This window comes from Silurus meridionalis, chromosome 2 (genome assembly GCF_014805685.1).
Source record: "Silurus meridionalis isolate SWU-2019-XX chromosome 2, ASM1480568v1, whole genome shotgun sequence".
NCBI lineage: Eukaryota > Metazoa > Chordata > Actinopteri > Siluriformes > Siluridae > Silurus > Silurus meridionalis.
In genome coordinates this window covers 30,102,392-30,119,561 of record NC_060885.1, presented here as the reverse complement: position 1 = coordinate 30,119,561, position 17,170 = coordinate 30,102,392, and the positions used below count along the sequence as shown (strand labels likewise).

Sequence of the window (17,170 nt, the reverse complement as noted above, 5' to 3'; positions counted from 1 at the left end):
TCAGATGCGTTCTGCAGCAAACCGTGTAGTAACCCTGTTGGCTGGGTGTCATGCTAAATACACTCCCCTTTCTAGTAAACATAACAGGCGACACTCGTACTCACAACCCTGTAACAAGTGACCACCTCCAAATACATTCTGCTCGCTCACATGGCCACAAAAAGTGGAAGACGAGACTGACATGGGAACAGGAATGTTTAGTATGAAGGTGATTCATAAAGCAAAAGGCTGAAGAGAAGTGCATAAAAAACAAAAAAAAGAAATGAAAAAAAAAAAAAAATCCCAAAACGTTTGTTTTAATGTATTAAATATTCATGCTGTGTAAAATCAGCCCGTCACAGTCGGTTTCGGTGAGAACGCAATGTTGGTCTTTTTTAACACATTCTTTTATAGAATAAGATATATGTGTGGCAGCCTGGGCAAATTCTTCATATGGATAAATGTGTGTGTGTGTGTGTGTGTATGTGTATGTATGTATATACACACACACACACACACACACACACACACACACACACATACACATACACATACACACACGACCAAATGTGAAAAGGGAGTAAATTATATTTAAATATTAGATCCCAGCTGCAGAACAGGAGCATCGGGGACATCTTGCCAGACGTTAATCAACTGTCCAAAATGTAGCAAACAACTCGATCGAAGCCCGACATTCCCTCTATGACCTGTCTCACACTTAGCTAGTAAGGTTTTAGCTAGCGACTGTTTGTACCCTTTTGTGTGTGTTTTTTTTTTTTGAAACAGAATCATCACAAAAATCATTAACAAGCTTAAAAAGTAAATTAAAAACAGATTTTTGACCAAAACCGATTATTTTTTTCTTGTATTTTTTGGCTACTGTGACGTTCGACAGGTTTTCCCACACCGCCACAGAAACGACCGGACGTCTTTACAAAGATCATTGTATAAACAAGAGACCCAATAAAAAGCTCTAAGCCAGTGTTAGGCATTGGCACAAAAGTCCTTCGTTCGGTCACCAGTTTTTAAAAGGTCATACAATCTCGAATCATGGAATTCTCATCAACATGTAAACGTAAGAGTGACGCGCGATTGCGAGATCATCGCTGATCAGAATCGCGTCTCGTCACTTTTTTGTGTAACGCCACCTGTACCGTTTATAAATGATACCGCTCCGAGTTCGACGTCTACTTCTTAGAGATCTTGCCTGCTTTCCTCTTGGGCTCGTACGGCGTCCTCAGGATGCTCGGCGTCTCCTCCATGACTCGGACCAGCAGGTTGTCGATGTAGTCCTCCAGTTCACGGATGTGTGCGTCCTTCTTCTTCACCACCTCCTTCTGCTTGACCAGCTCCTGCACAACCTCCTCGAACGAGAGGCTGCTGTAAGCCGCCATGCTGCTCTGGAGCTGTTCGGCCCCCTGTGGAAATTAAGAGGGAGAGGTTCGGATCAACTCCAGCCACACAAAGACGAGTGCTGGGACGGCATGCAACAGTGGGGTGTTGTTTTAATGTTTTGAGAGATACCATTATGATGATGTCATCGACGGTGATTAAACGAGACACACGAGTGATACAGACTAAAAAACTTTTTACGATTAATAAGTAACAATAAACTGCAAATTCCAGTTGTCAGTTTCCTGCTGACTGACACGGTTGCATTTATTTGTAATATGCACCTTCTACATACACTATATGGACAAAAGTATTGGGACACCTGCCTACATTTTTCCTTCACTTGAACTAGGAGACCCAAACCGTTTTCAGTAGAAGATCTGAACAGCCTGCTATAGATCTCCAACATCAATCCTACTAAACACCTTTGAAGTGAAATGGAATCTTGACTCCACCCCCCAGGCCTCCTCACCTCACCTCCATCAGTACCTGACTTTACGGACACCCTAATAGCCGAATGAGCACAAATCTCCAAAATCTAGAAAAGCATCTTACCTGAAGAGTGGAACTTATTATAACAGCAAATGGGGATCGAATGTGGAACGGGAGGTTCAAAAAGCACATGGGTGTCCGCAAACATTTGTCCATATGATGTATTTATTCTGCAAGCTGTTACTACAGCAACACTCACAGACGAACATTTTTTTTTAAACATCTGCACAACTTTTAAATAAACCTTTTATGGTTATAAATAAAAAAAAATTTAAAAAAAAAAGTGTCGAGATAACTCGGAGGTAACTCACGAAAAAATAATAATGTGTCAGAACATTATGAAAATAGATGTGTTAATTCATTAAATTGCACTGATATGCTTTAAAGGAATGACTCATGGGGAGGTTTTCTCTCTCTCTCCTTCCTCTCTCTCTCCTCTCTCTCAGGCTGATTAAGGAGCTCCTCAGTGTTTATGGGAGATGGATGAGCGTTCGGATTTGTAGGCCTTTCCTTCGAGCCTGCGCCTGACCCAGGACCTTGACTCGTTCGGCTGACAAGAGCAACAATTAAGATTAGCCTCATGCGATAACAATAATAAAGATAAAGCTGCTGACATTCCTTTTTCTTTTCCCTGGGGAAACAACAAAGGGTGTTCGAGCTTCATAAAACTGCCAAAGCAAAGAATAGAAAAAGAGCGCTGCAATAACTTCTAAATGTCGGCTGGATCAGCTGCTGCCTTTGTTAACCTCGAATCCAACACTTGCAAGTAAAACTGTCATGATCTACACCGCCAGCGCATCAGATGACCGTCGCGAGCTAGCCAAGAAAAACCTCGAGCCGCAAATGAAAGCCATCAACAACAAAAAAAAGACTGGAGAAACGAAAGGGAAACGACACTGTGCGAAAGCTGAAAAGTGGCGAGAGAGCGAATCTGCGAGAAGCGTCGAGATAAGACGTGCACTTGGCATTCTCCAGTTGTCTCATTACTGAAGCTAATGAGGGCCTTCGCGCTGAGAATCGCAAAACCCGAGTTGTTTGAAACGGCGCGACCCTGCGTCCTCCCCCTCGCGTTTTAATTGGGTCCTTTTCGCAGACGGGCCTCTCGGAAAGCCATTTTTCAACACCGGCAACCATTTGAACAACATTTGGGTGTCTGTCTTGTTGAGCTAAACGCTGCTTGGCTCCGGACGTAATGACATTAACCATTATTACAATTACGACAAGCCCTTGTTTAACGCTGCCTGCAGTTTGACCCGTCACATCAGCACCAAATTGCACACATCGTCCTCGGCATCCCAATTATTCAAAAAGAAAAAAAAAAAAAAGAAGGAAAGACAAGAAGCAGAAACACGTTAATAACATTGCACCGTTTCAAATTACACGCGGATCAAAGATGATGGCTGGCTATTTCGCTCCTTAATTAGATAAATGCTACAGGAAGCAAAGTGTCACGATTGAGAGCGCAACAGAGATCGGCGTCGGCTACTGCAACGTCCAATAAGCCGTTCATTAAAAGTTTGGGCAAATCGGAACTTTTCCCTTTCAATGCATATATATATATATATATATATATATATATATATATATATATATATATATATATATATATAAAGAACTAAATAAAAAAAACAAAACAAAAAATGTATTCTGAAGCTTTTCGTTGTTACAGATTGAAGATGCTAAAAAAAACAAAAATAATAAATTTACGCAATATGAGAAGTGCGATAAATATAATCGGGCGGTTCTTTGCTTGAGCCACTGCTACAAACCGGGAAATTCTACATCCGTTACCTGACAAACTGTAATTGTATTTAATTATTTATTTAATTTTTTTTTTGCTTCTAGCGATGGAAAAAATAAAAAGGTTGCTAAGGAAGCAATTATTTCTAGCTACTACACATTAGTAATAACAGGAACATTATAGCATTCACTGTAACAACAAATGAATAAAATGTATAAAACACTTATTTAATAAACCGCCAAATCGCTATAAAGTGAAATAAACCCCTGCAGGATTTGCTGTTATTGTAAAAACTATTTTTTACTTTAAAACAGCACAATGCTTTTCCCCCGTATGTGTCATTAAATATACAATACTGCCTTCAGTTGACACTCCGAGCATCACTTACACACATTTACACACAATTTAACTCAAACTTTGATAAATGAGACCCAGCGTTGTGTACGGAAACAAAACCTACAGACTCTCTCGTGGTCTTCTTTCCTTGTTTTTTCTCCGGGGAAACGTTTTTCTTACTCAAGTCTTCACTGCTCACAGGTTTTTTGGCAGGATCGCTGCAACACAGGATAAAAAGAAAACACACACACGAACTCTCAGTTTGATAATGACTCAATGAAAGTGTGTTCTGCCACTTTACTGGGTAAAGGTATAAATCATAGGTGGGTCTAATCTTAAACGCTGTCATAGAAAAGACGGTTGAGGAGCAGACAGGAAATGGAGAGCAGATTGTGACTTTGTCACCTCCCACGCTGTTACAGAGAACTGCCTGTCTATTTCCTGTCAATCATTTCGGACATTAACCACAATAAACCCTTTTAAGTACATTTCAAATCAGAGAAAAAGAGTCACACAGACCTTCGGACTTAAACTGGAACACACAGTGCCTTCGTTTCATCATTTTGCATCTGAATTACTTGAATTTATCGTATAGGATACAATATCCAAAAACATTTCTGTTCATTTTTAGTTGAGGAAAATGTCGGCATACATTTTTTTTACTACGCAAGGCACCAAAATGAGTTCCCCACCCCCCAAAAAATTATATAATTAAAAGATTTTTCCAAAAGATTCGTATCAGTTGATTGAAAATAAAGCATTTATGCTAATAGCTTTATCGTTTCTGTAGTAGCTTAGATTTACTTTACTTTTTTTTCCTCAGCAGTCAAAACAGGTTATTTTTTTTTATTATTATTATTATTATTAAATTCAAAAGAACTGATTATTCTAATGAACTAATCTATTGTTCACAAATCGCTGTGGTGTAATACTACGTCATCCTCTTAGTATCCTATTTATACAATTTTTTTTCTTTTCAAACTGATTTTACACCTCATTCAATCGGAAGGCGTGTTTCCGATCGCATTTCTCGCTTGATTTTAATCAGTAAAAGCATAAAAGTGTGACAAACATTTTACTTATATATTGTATTCAGAGAAATACAATTTGACAAGCAGAGTCTGTTTATGGACTCACTTTTAGACTCTATGTAAAAAAAAAAAAAAAAAAAAAAAAAAAAAGGTCCACCTACGGCTCACTCTCAATGGGCACTACATTGTTAAAATCACGTTTTCCTCTACACGTTCTTCTTTCACTGACCGTTGACCTGAAGCTGTGTAGAGTAAGAGCAGCCTGCAGTCCAATGCTTAATTGACTTGTCTGTGTCTCTATCAGATCTCATTAAAGAGGCTCGGAAGACTCTTGTTAGAACAGCCTGCCTGAATGGAACCTAATGGCACTGATAAAAATCTTCTCAATCCTCTCAATCTTCAGGGGCACAAGACTGATCTGATCTGATGCAGGACCTGATGCAGGACCTGATGCCAGGACCAGGGAATCTGCTAAAATCTTGTCCAAGTTTCTAAAACATCATTATTTAGGTAGATGCAGAAGGTCAATGATTTCACTTCTGGTCTCAAGGAAGGTTTCCTTAGTGATTAAACCAGTAAAAAATTTTTATCATCATTTTTCCGGAGTAAAATATTTCTAATTATTTCCTCTTTTAAAAAATGTGCTGTGCATGTATAAAAACAGAAAGAAAGAAAAAAAGAAAACTGCTTAAGTTGTCGTCATGGCAACAACATGTTCTTCAACTACTGACGTAACAGGATTTTTGATTTTGGGCCAAAAGGTTTCTGGTTTCTGATTTTCATCAGCAGTAAAAAATAATTTTCAGCCACAGGAAGCGAAGTTGCAAATTTTTGATCTTCAAACTGATTACCTCTGAATCACCGCTGATCTTTCCGAAAATACAAAACCACTCTCACACCTACCGACGTTCATTTACGACTGCGAATCATGCTGTCGATCTTCAGAAATTTGTATCTATACCTGGGCATGTGATGTGGCAGGAAGGGGTTGGTATCGCTTTCAGTGGTGAATGGATTTGGAGAGCGAAGGTCCCCTGAACTTCCTGCTCGCCCTCCGTTGCTCGTCTTCTTCCCTTCCTTCTTCCCAGTCACGCGCTCCAGTAAGCTCACCTTCTCCTTCTTTTCCTTTTTGTCCCACATCTGCCCCTGGTCCGACTCAAAGGGGTTGCGGTTGCGTGGGAGCGTGGCGAATTTCGGCGGCATCTCCGGGAATGGGTCGCCCCCTGTCTCGCCATCCTGGTAACCAGGCATCTCGCTCTGAGAGCGGCGGTGGGGAGCAACGCCACCTGAATCAGCGATATTAAAAAATAAACATTATCAGCTCGATCTAAAAATAAGTAAAAACAAGTAAAAATGTTTTTTTAAATCCATTTCCTTGAATTAGTTTCAGCACAACTGCTATGTTATGTTAGCCATGTTCTACTTCTTTTTCCAATAATATGCTATTTGCAAATTTGAAACGCTTTCACACGCTCGCAACATCTTACTGTGACCTAAGATCTGCCTAGGATTGCAATGAAACCACAGAGTAAATCCATAACAACCACATGAAGTGACGGCAATCAAATTATGAAATCCTAGCAGCCCACATCCTTGCAACAACCTAGTGACCACCTGGAATATCATGACAACCACCTAACAAACATCCCAGCAACCACCTGAAACACCACAGAACCTACAGAGGCACATCCTAGAAATCATACAAATCATCAAACATCTGCTTTCAGACAAAATCAAATCTTGATCCCGATTCATCTTAAAGCTGAGAAGGAAATGAAACGCATACAGAATGTCTACTGATCTCACCAGTGTCCTCCATCGAGTTTACAGAATCCGTCTTGGGCCTGAAGTGCGTTCCTACTAGATCGGACATGGAATGAGCAGCTGAAAGTTTCTGAGTCCCGGTGAGGAGCGAGCGTTTGGGTTTGGGCTCCAGTGTAGCAGTCGTGTGAGGAGGTTTCTGGCCCGAGACCCGCTGAGGAAGCTGGGATTCGGCATCGCACTGCGCCGAACGAGGCAAGATGGCAGACGAGGCGTCCGAGTCATGCTTACGACCCTTCATCTTGTCCTTGAGTTTGGAGAACGGCGAGCGCGGCTTGTCTCGCATGGACAGATCGAACATGCTGGCTGTCATGTTGTTCCTCATGAACTGGATGCTCACCTGGATCTTTCCTCGCTCTTTTTTCTTTTTGCCAGGACGAGAATCCAGGGTGAACCAGCTGAGGAGAAGAGGAAAACCTATTATACATGTATATTAGAAATCTAGGTATCATTTATGTTACCATTTTTATTTATATTAAAACTCGATTATATGATTATAACGATATAACAGTGAATAAATTCAGGAAAACTGCAATTGGAAAACTAACAATGGGGTGCGATGGAGCCCAATATAACGCAGAGTTACTCTTCCCATTTTGACTCATGTCCTGGAATGTTTTATTCCTCTTATACCACAGCGTTTAGAGGGCGTGTCTTGCTTTTCATCAGTCAGTCACATTTACATTATCCGTAAATTCGACAGTGCTGTGGTATATATATATACGACTAAATGAACCCATAATAAGTGTCTAGTGATACTAGAGAAAACCATTTCAATCTCCAAACTCCGTGCAGGTCTAAAGGTCTGCTGCGAAAGCTTTTCATTACACCGTTACCACTGTCGTTTCTGGAAGCAAAAAAGCTTCAGAGTTAGAAACAAGCGATCATCAGAGCAAGAAAAGGCTCTGTGTGCGACAGAGCAGTGAATTACTCATCTTATACGAGCAAAAGAGCACTCCGGCTTCATGAAATAAAATGGAAACAGCCCACCACACTTTCATTTTCCCTTTTTCATCAAAAGTACCACAATGGAAAGTGCCTCTCTGAAGGCCAATGTATAATTTATAAAAAGAAAAATACAAAAGGGCAATATGTTTGTCTGCTGAGAAACCCAATTTCACTTCACCTAAATCCACAGACTAGTCCATTTGAAATGCCTGAGAACGCATATTATAGCGGGGATAAACATAATTCCCTGGTAACTGCGTTAGTTCGGGGCACATAAAGAACGAGAAATAAGACGCCCCCCATTCCCCCAGATCCTGTTTGCTTAACCTCTCCAGCTTTCTCCCCTGGAAGTAATGTGATTGATGCTATAACTCGGCGAAAAGAAGGTGACATTTGCACAAATCTGGCCTTTGTTCCCCTCGCTCCTCACGCCAGCATCGGGAGATTATAAAAAAGAAGAATATTTCTGGATAGCGACATAAATTACGTTGCTGTAACAGCTTGTTTAAGGAGCTCGGGCAGACTTTCGCCAAATTCAGATGCATGCTGGATCACTTAAAACACTGTGATGGTGAGATACACTGTTTCAAGCCAAAGCGCCATCAAACTGACAGCTTAAGCGGAGGAGGAAAAAAAAAAGCATTACGTCTTAGCTATTTGATCAAAAAGTGATTTCGCAAAAAAACGGATAAAGCATACACTCAAAAAAAAAAAAAAAAAAAAAAAAAAGGTCCCGTCTACCAACCTGAAGAGTTATTTGCAAGATGGATTTTCTTTTCTATAAGTAGATTTGGTAAAGTGTTCTACTTCAAAACTTAAAGTAAAACCATATGTTCCTGGGTTCTGCACAGAGCCTTCAGACGGACTAACTTGTTTGGAAGCTAAATGTCTCTAAATGCATTGTCATTTCAGATGCCGCATTTCCATACGTTCATCTGTTTGACACTTTTGGAGAACTTATGCAGGCTTCAAATTAGAGCGCGAATCCCTTGTCGAACAGAACAATGAGCAACCAGCCAAAGAACCTTTGAGGAACCTATTCATGCAGGACTTTAATCATTTTTATGCATTCTTAGTCTAATGGTTCTTCAGACAGTTCTAAACATTTTCTATTTAAAAACTTATCTGAAAGCAAACCTCTATGTTGTCAGAGTTAGAACCTTTAAAGTCTAAACTTGAGCCTTCAAAGCCCAAATCTAAATGATAGATTATATATTATTAGTAGACATTCTCTATTTTTGCGCATATGGACTGTAGTATGTAGTAGCAACATTGTCGAAGAGCTTAAAGAAGCAATACAAATGCATTAAAAGCAAAACCTGATTAACCTGACTGCATTAATAGAAAACCCTGAACACACAAACACACACACCTGGGGTTGGCATGAGCGATGCAGATTATTTTAGAAACCCATTCTCCTTAAACTGCATTGCGTCGTCGCACTCTGTTGCACCGTAAGGTCAGTAATATCCAGTGATATCTACAGACCTGGAGTTCATCATGACCCGGGTCACAAGTCAGCCTTCAGATGACACCGTAATCAAATTCCACAGAATCTCGAATCTCTTATTGTTTTTAAACTCGGGTATTTAAATATCGATATTGTGAGTGATAGCAAACGCCGAACTGTTTTTGTTTTACTTTAAAATGAGGCGAGGCCGTCCTTTTCTCCTGTTGTGGGCGTCAAGGACGAGATAAACCTCGGGTCCGCAATCCTCCCACGCCGCAGGGGCTGCTGGGAAAATTCACGCTCGACAAGAGCAGGTGTGTGATAATTAGAGCCGATGCCATAATGGACTCCTTTAGTGTGTGTCACCGTAACCCTGTGTTCAGATTATTTAACACTGACCTACAAGTTTATTCGACTTTACATCCGAAATATGTTTTTTATTACTCGCTTGCTGGCAAAAAATTTACCTAAGCGTTTGATAATAACGTTACGTATTTTATTTTTATATTTTTAACTAAACACTGGCTAGCAAGGCTAAAATTATTGGCCATTAAAAAAACAAAACAAAAAATTTAAAACAGACTCCTTGAGGGGAGCCCTAGTAAGAGGTTCAATATACATCAAGGCTCAGATTTTCACCCACACACTCATCCCAATCCCAACAGAATAATATAGCTAGAATACAATAAAAACAATCCTCTTGAGAATCAAACAGTAATTATGGTGTACTGCAAAATTTTCTAAACTGGAAAAAAAAGCAGCATGGTACTAAATTTAAGCCCAAAATATCACACATTGCATCTGGTTCACGTTTGCTTATTTGCAGAATGAACGATAAAGTTAACCTTTTTTTAAGAGGCTACAAACTAATAATATACTATTCATTTATAAACAATTAGCTATAAGACAGATGGTAGTAATGTCTAATGTTATGCTTCATAACTTCATATATGCAAAATAGGAATCTGTTTTTGAACAGAGCCGGCTTTATCTTATGGGTGGGGTGGGGCTGGGGGGGTAGCTAAACAAATAAACATCCCAGTTCACTTTGCAATGTCATAGTCTATTATACGGATGATGTTGATCGAGATATTTTACAGAATTACGCTGGAATGTACAGGAAAAATATTTTGCCATTTTTTAATTAGTGAGATTAAGATTAGTCAGTTTAAAAAAATTTGAAAACAAAGCTATTAAATAATGCACAATATTTTAGAAAAGCAACATAAATCAATCACAATATCCACATTACATCAGAAAATCTCCCCACCCCTGGAAGAAGTCTCCGGTGTCACTGTCTTCCAGACAGAGGCGGCGCTTTGTGTCTTCTCGATAAAATACTAAGTTGTCTCATTATCTTTAAAAAGAAAGAAAGAAGCAGCTGGTGACTTGACGATGGGCCTGTATCTGCTGTAACAGAACTTCCAAGTCACTATCTCAGCATCAAAAGCATGAGGAATAAAATTAGGAATAAAACATGGCTTGTTATTGGATATTTTAATAAACACGTCCCGACCAATCAGAATTAAGAAGCCAACAGCGTGTTGTATTGTTCTTATAAAACACTATATAAATTCCTAAATTTCTTACTACAGCATTTTTCAGACATTTAACCATAGCGGCTGTGCAGATGCTCTGTAACCCGTCGCACTTCACATGCTTGTAGAAATAGGTCATTGTCCGGGAACGTGCAAAAGTTTTGCCACCCACCAGACCAGAGTTACAGATGAGGATTATTAATAGACGTAACCCTGTGCATCAAACCAAACAGAAATAGCCGCTACTGAGCAAACAGGAAGTAAGAAGATCAGATGTGTGAGCGCTCGACTGGGGCTGTTTCTGAAACTCAGGCCCTCTGACAATAATCCACCTGCTATTCACTGAGACCAGACAAACCAGTAAGAAATCTGTATTGTTTTTATAATTATCCTCACCAAACTTGTTCATCTGCTTACGAGCAGGTGTGTCTCACGCTGTCTTCCCTTCACTTCACATTTTCCACCCTGACTGACCACATGACACATGAACTCTGACTGGGATTTCTTTTTTCCAGGCTACCAAATTTGGATCCTGAGATCAGCTGGATCACAGTTACAATCTTGAAGTCCAATAACATGCACACAACTAGTAATACATACTCCTTATCTATTTATTGCTACATCCAATGTCATTAAGTGTCACAAAACAAGTTGGAACGAAGACACAAGCTATAGCTGCTATAACCAGTCATTCCGTCAACAGCCGTCCTTTTTTCCGCCTGCAGCTTGTTGCTATGGAACCGCAAAGGCCAGGACTTTCCGGCGTTTGACAAGTTTTTCGATGGACGCTGGAGACTCGACTGATCGCATGTTAAATGACCAGCTTTTTAAAACGTATTGCGAGATGTAGCATAGCGTTGAAACACGCTGTCTTAGTCCTGTTTCTGATGAACTTCGCATGCTTGTGAAATATAATGAAATCTTCGAAAAATTCGCCAGCACTCATTTCATTTATTTTCCAAATAGCTGTTAATGATATATCGATATTACACAAAATATATTTCAATCCATTTTTCACATATCCAGGAAATCGTTTGTTTATCTTTTTAAACATGAAATGTGGATGAACTACTACTTGTTTTTTTTTTTTTCAGAATTCAAATTTGATATTCAAATCAATCCTGCCCATGTACAAAAAGCTCTGCCCTCTTGATCTGTGAAAGCCCATATAATGCCCATACTGTGTTTACAAAAGATTTGAATTTTTGGTATTGTTTGAAAAGTGCATCCGTACACAATCAATCATCCCTGAGTTTTACAAACAGCACCTTTATAACCTTTTTTAAAAGTATGTTTTACATAGTTTCCACCTCCCGAATGGAAGATATGTGTCCTCTGTCCATATGATAATCCTGCCACTGCATGTTCTCCTATGCTTAGGGGATTTCCCTGTGGTACTCTGGTTTCCTCCCGCAATCTATTCCGCATTGAGGGCTGACTGACATTTCCAAAACTGTTTACGGTGTGAGCCATTGTGCCATGTGATGAGTGTAGAGTAGCCAGGGAACGGGCGATAGGCCTTAGGCAGCCCTGTGCAAATATAAGTGGTATAGAAAATAAATGGATGGACGAATGGATGGATGGATGGATGGATGGACTACACTTTAAGGCTGTTGTTGTGACCCATGATAGAGACTGAAATCTTCTACTGTGGCGTTTTTCTCACCTTTCTCAGTAGTGCCACTGAGCTTTGTTTGAATGCTTATTCACACAGGAAACAGAATTGTCACAATCACATAATAGGCAGCCTACGCAATGTTACCTGCAATGACTACAGTGGGGAAAGCACCGATTCAGCAGACGGTAAACTGTGTGTTTATACCTGTTCCTAAGGTAGACCGAGCGGGGGTAAATTTAGAAATGGCAGTAAAAAGTGCATGAAGATAATCAGGGCCAGCATCACCGTCAACAGGACGCGTGCCTTCAGAGAAGGTCGGAGAGTGGGCGGGGAGTTCCAGTGACTCAACAGAAAGCTTCTTTCTGACACATCAGCAGGCTTCCTTTTCTTTTCTAGTCAACTAGGTCAATGTTTTCCAATGCAGGAATCCCCAGATACTCTGTTGTTGCTCATCTAAAGCTTATACATCTCAGTTAAGGAAATTAAGAACACTGAACATCTATTATACAAGTGCACCAACCAGATCCGAGGGTTGGCAAATTAAAACGTAGATTATTTACACTTTAGAAGTTCAGACCAGTGATACATGTACATGTCAGATGTGTGTTACGGCCCTGAAGATTTTCATGTTACTTAGTTCCTGTTATTGCTTTCATTATGTCGGCTATAAAAAGTTGCTCCCTCAGCAGCTTCTACTTTTTTTCCGCTTCTTATGAAACTCATAAGATTTATGTTTTTCATTCAACAGAAAGGAACAATGTGCAAAGCCAAGAAGACTTTACTACTATTCCAAACTCTTAATCTTAAGACTCCTTAAAAACCTTCTCTTGACAGACAGTGTGACTGGTGGAGTCCTGAATGTTTTATTCCTTTTACACCACACATTTTATCTCGTATTAGTTGCACTTATGAATTAACGTTGTGTGGAAGGTGTGGGACTTACTTGATCTTCTTTCTTTCCTTGTTGTCAAACACCTCGTTCAGGTTGATACATTTCTGGCCCAAGAACTTGTCCATCCCGACCAGAGACCTGTGCATGACTATGAGACACAGCTCATAAACCTCAGGGTTGCCCTCCACCAGCAGCCCCGGCAGCTCAAACGAAGCCTCCTCTCTCCACATGGGACTCAGCGTCTTCTCTGCCACCGAAGTAGAGTATTTCTCCTTCCCGAGCTGGATGATCGTGTAGGCATCGTTTGTGCCGCTCTTGCCCTTCGCCTGGAGTTCTGAGGCTTGAAGGACCGTGACTTGGACGTGTGTGGGGAACCATTTCTGCGACTGCTCGCCCAGTGACATTGTGATGGATGGGGACTTAATGGTGTTCAGAACTAAATACTGTCAAATACCTCAATGGTCACAGGTTCATGGTGTGATCAGGGGTGGATCATGCCTGTTACATAATTTAGAATCGTAATAATATTGTAAAAAAAATATATAAAAAGGCAAACTTTTACCAGTGCACCAAAGGAAATGAAATATACAGGTCCATATTTATGGGCATAGTTTCTCACTTAGGAGGCCATGGCATCACAAGCATCTCAACCTCCATGGAGCTCCCAGGAATGCAAAGTACCTGCCTAAAAAGAAGAAAACAATCCAGAAATGATATTCACAGTATTAAATCGCAATGTACTAAATAATAAAATATATATCGGACATGTACAATGCTATGAAGACTGAATTACATAAGAAATGTAATCTCTACCTCTGTCCATACATCAATACACCACTCCAAACGCATTCATTTACCTTTAGATCATTTTTCCAGGCTTGGAAAAGACTTGACAATCGGCATCACGTCCGTTCCTTCCTTTAAACACTCCAAACTCGTCTTTTTCCACACCGCTGAATGGTTTTTATTTGTCCCACAACAATTCAACTTACAGCCAAATTTTCAGACAGCCCGAAACACAAGGCGTTATCATTCCCCACCCATATTCATTCAAGCCCCGCCTTCTGCTCTGGGGTTGGCTGGTTGTAAACTCCCTCCTACCCCGACTACACACTATGAGCAAAAATTGTCCAATCAGAGCGCGGCAAGGCCTGGCGCAGAAGGCGGAACTTATCCGAATACGGGTAGGGATATAAAAAAACGCCTTATTCAACTTCCTGGTTCCGCATTTCCGTCCATGATGTCACGAACCAGAGTTCAAGCGCCTCCTCCGTTGCCGTGGAAACTGATGGGTCTTCTCTTCCAGGACCAAATCTATATAATAAATGTATAGAATTTCTATGCGTTTATGCAGTTATTTATTAGCACCAAGAAAAAAAATAATTCTAAATAATTTATTTGTAATTATGAAATAAAAAACCTCATTAACAAAATTGTGTTCTATTTCCTTCAAAAGCCAGTGTCAGGGTTTTACTCCTAGGCCTTCAGTAGTGTCTTACCTGAATTAATCCACCTCTTAATTCCATCATTATGACACCACGGCTTTAGAAACCAACTATATATAGATATCTAAATATAAAGAAACGCTTTATAACAGACGGGTGCATCACAGACCGGTATTATTGCAATTAAGGGCATCATGATGGGCATCAATTATGGTAAATTGTGTTTTTTTTTTTTTTGCAAATTCTACAGGAAAGAATACACAAACTAATAAATGGTTCAGGAAAAGCTTAACAACTGATTTGAACTGTTTTGGCGGACCTGTCGTCATTTTCTCCTCCTTTCCTTTAAAAGTATTCCCACCCTCCCACCAGTGTATGGGGAACAGCACCATATATTCCTGTAGATGTGTAGAGGATCTGAGAAAGAAGGAACATCCTGTGCCTTTTCATTTCTGGCAAAAAGTTTTCAATAAACTTCAAATACAGAGACTAATATTTAATTCATTATGTCTGCGTCTTACTTTTTTTCTCTCTCAAGTGAGTGTATTGTTGGAAGATCATCTGTGGACAAGGTTTAACCTCCTGGCAGAGGTGATCATTGAAATGGTTGTGGTAAAAGAACAGAAAAATCAATTCAGAATGTGATGGGAACACAATGAACTTTTGGATAAATCGCACCATGCAGTCGTGACGATGGTTCAGAGAAAAACGTGGACGCTTCAGTGTTTGTCTTTTTGTTAGCAACAAGCTAAATTTAAGTAAATTCAGGCTTTTCATTTTGATAAACGGATTTTCGTTTATTTCGTCAGTGTATTGTTGCAAGATCCATCCGTAAACAAAGTTTAACCTTCTGGCAAATGCAGTCATCGTAATTGTTGGGAAATTGCTGTAGTATAAGAGCAAAAAAAAATAAAAACACTTCAGGATGTGCTGTTACAGGGAGAAAAATCAATGCCAAAGTCTTTACTTCATCGCATCAAGCAGTCGTTGATAATTTTCCTAGAAGCGCACACCTCGTGTTTTAACCCTTACTTTAAATAACTGCCACAGCTTGTGATTGCTACTTGCCCTTATTAATCACACACACACACACACACACACACACACACACACATACACACACACACACACACACACACACACACACACACACACACACACACACACAGGTCAGAAGATGTAGTGACTGCTGTTGACAGAATCTCATGTTCTGCTCAAGTGGGGACACACTTGAGTGCAGATAAGTGCTTCATTTGAATAAGCATATAGACACACACACACACACACACACACACACACACACACACACACACACACACACACAAACTTTTACACACCAGACACGTCCACGTTAACCAAACACACATGCTCTTTCATTTTCTTTTGTTCCGCCGTGACGTGTGTACATGCCGGAGTCAGAGGCACGAGCTCGGCCCATCCATCACGTGTAGATTATAACTCTTATCTGGAGTGTATCTGCGCAAGAAAATGGCTTTGGCTCTGTGAAATATGAGGTCGTATAAAATGTGTTTCGGACAGTTTAAAAACGAGGAGGAGCCGTCCTCTGCGCCATTTTGAGTCAAAGCCTTGTCTCGTGCACTGCCGAACAGCTGGAGGAACGTCTGTGTACGGAAAAAAGAGGTTCCTATGAGAAATGGATGAGGATGATGAATGAAACCAGGCGGAAAAAAGAGCACGTATCTGGTGCGAGATTTTTACGCGGTTGACGGGTATATCTACATTTATGTAACGTCAACTCAATCGGGGGACACTTTTATCCGAGTCCAATCTAATCCAATCCAACCGAGTCCAATCATCTGTGGGGAAACAAGTACTCCAGAGTATTTCTCAGGGTTCTTTTTTTTGGTTATAGAACAAATCAAATTCACACCATTTTCCACTAGTTTCTGGCTGGTGTCTGGTATTTACTTCTCTATATTTGGACTGGAGCTGCAAGAAGACTAGAGTAACTTGCATGAAGTAATAGAAGTCAATCTCACCCCATGATCATTTCTGCAAAACCCTCTGACACTTTTATTTAGTCATTCATCTTTAAGTATATTACGCCTGCTTTAACAGCGTGCAATTTCTCTCAGCTGCCAGCGCGTGTACATGTAATCTTACAGGAAGTGTTTGCTTTAAAATAAAAGGACATTGTGGAGCTTTATAAGTACACTGTTCTAGAAAAAAAAAACATTCATCAGGTCAAACATTGCAGGGCGAATGAGACAAAACAACAACAGAGACAACCTGGCAGTAAAAATGAATCTTGAAAGCGAGTCGGTGTAAAATATTTTATTAGTTTATAAGCTGATTTGCGACATTTGTTCAGTGAAAAATGTGAAACGCTTCCATGTTGGTATTTTTGTTAGCAACAAGCTAGCCGGTGATGAGCGAGCGATTCACCACCTCAAAACATGGGTGCCAATGATTAGGGTATTTTGGGAGTTGGGTAGACCATGATTTGATGGATGTCAAGGTTGATGG

General features: G+C 40.2%; 1 protein-coding gene across 1 annotated transcript; it reads right to left on the bottom strand.

Moving 5' to 3' along the window:
• Positions 1–182: 182 nt before the first annotated feature.
• On the bottom strand, positions 183–14,294 carry LOC124376178 (rab11 family-interacting protein 2). Its single transcript, XM_046835145.1, has 7 exons — positions 14,096–14,294; positions 13,858–13,923; positions 13,290–13,736; positions 6,778–7,190; positions 5,933–6,257; positions 4,065–4,158; positions 183–1,397 (listed from the first exon to the last, which is right to left on the bottom strand). The coding sequence occupies exons 3-7, from the start codon at positions 13,640–13,642 to the stop codon at positions 1,167–1,169; spliced, it is 1,416 nt and encodes a 471-aa protein (XP_046691101.1). The 5' UTR covers positions 13,643–13,736; positions 13,858–13,923; positions 14,096–14,294; the 3' UTR covers positions 183–1,166.
• Positions 14,295–17,170: the final 2,876 nt, after the last annotated feature.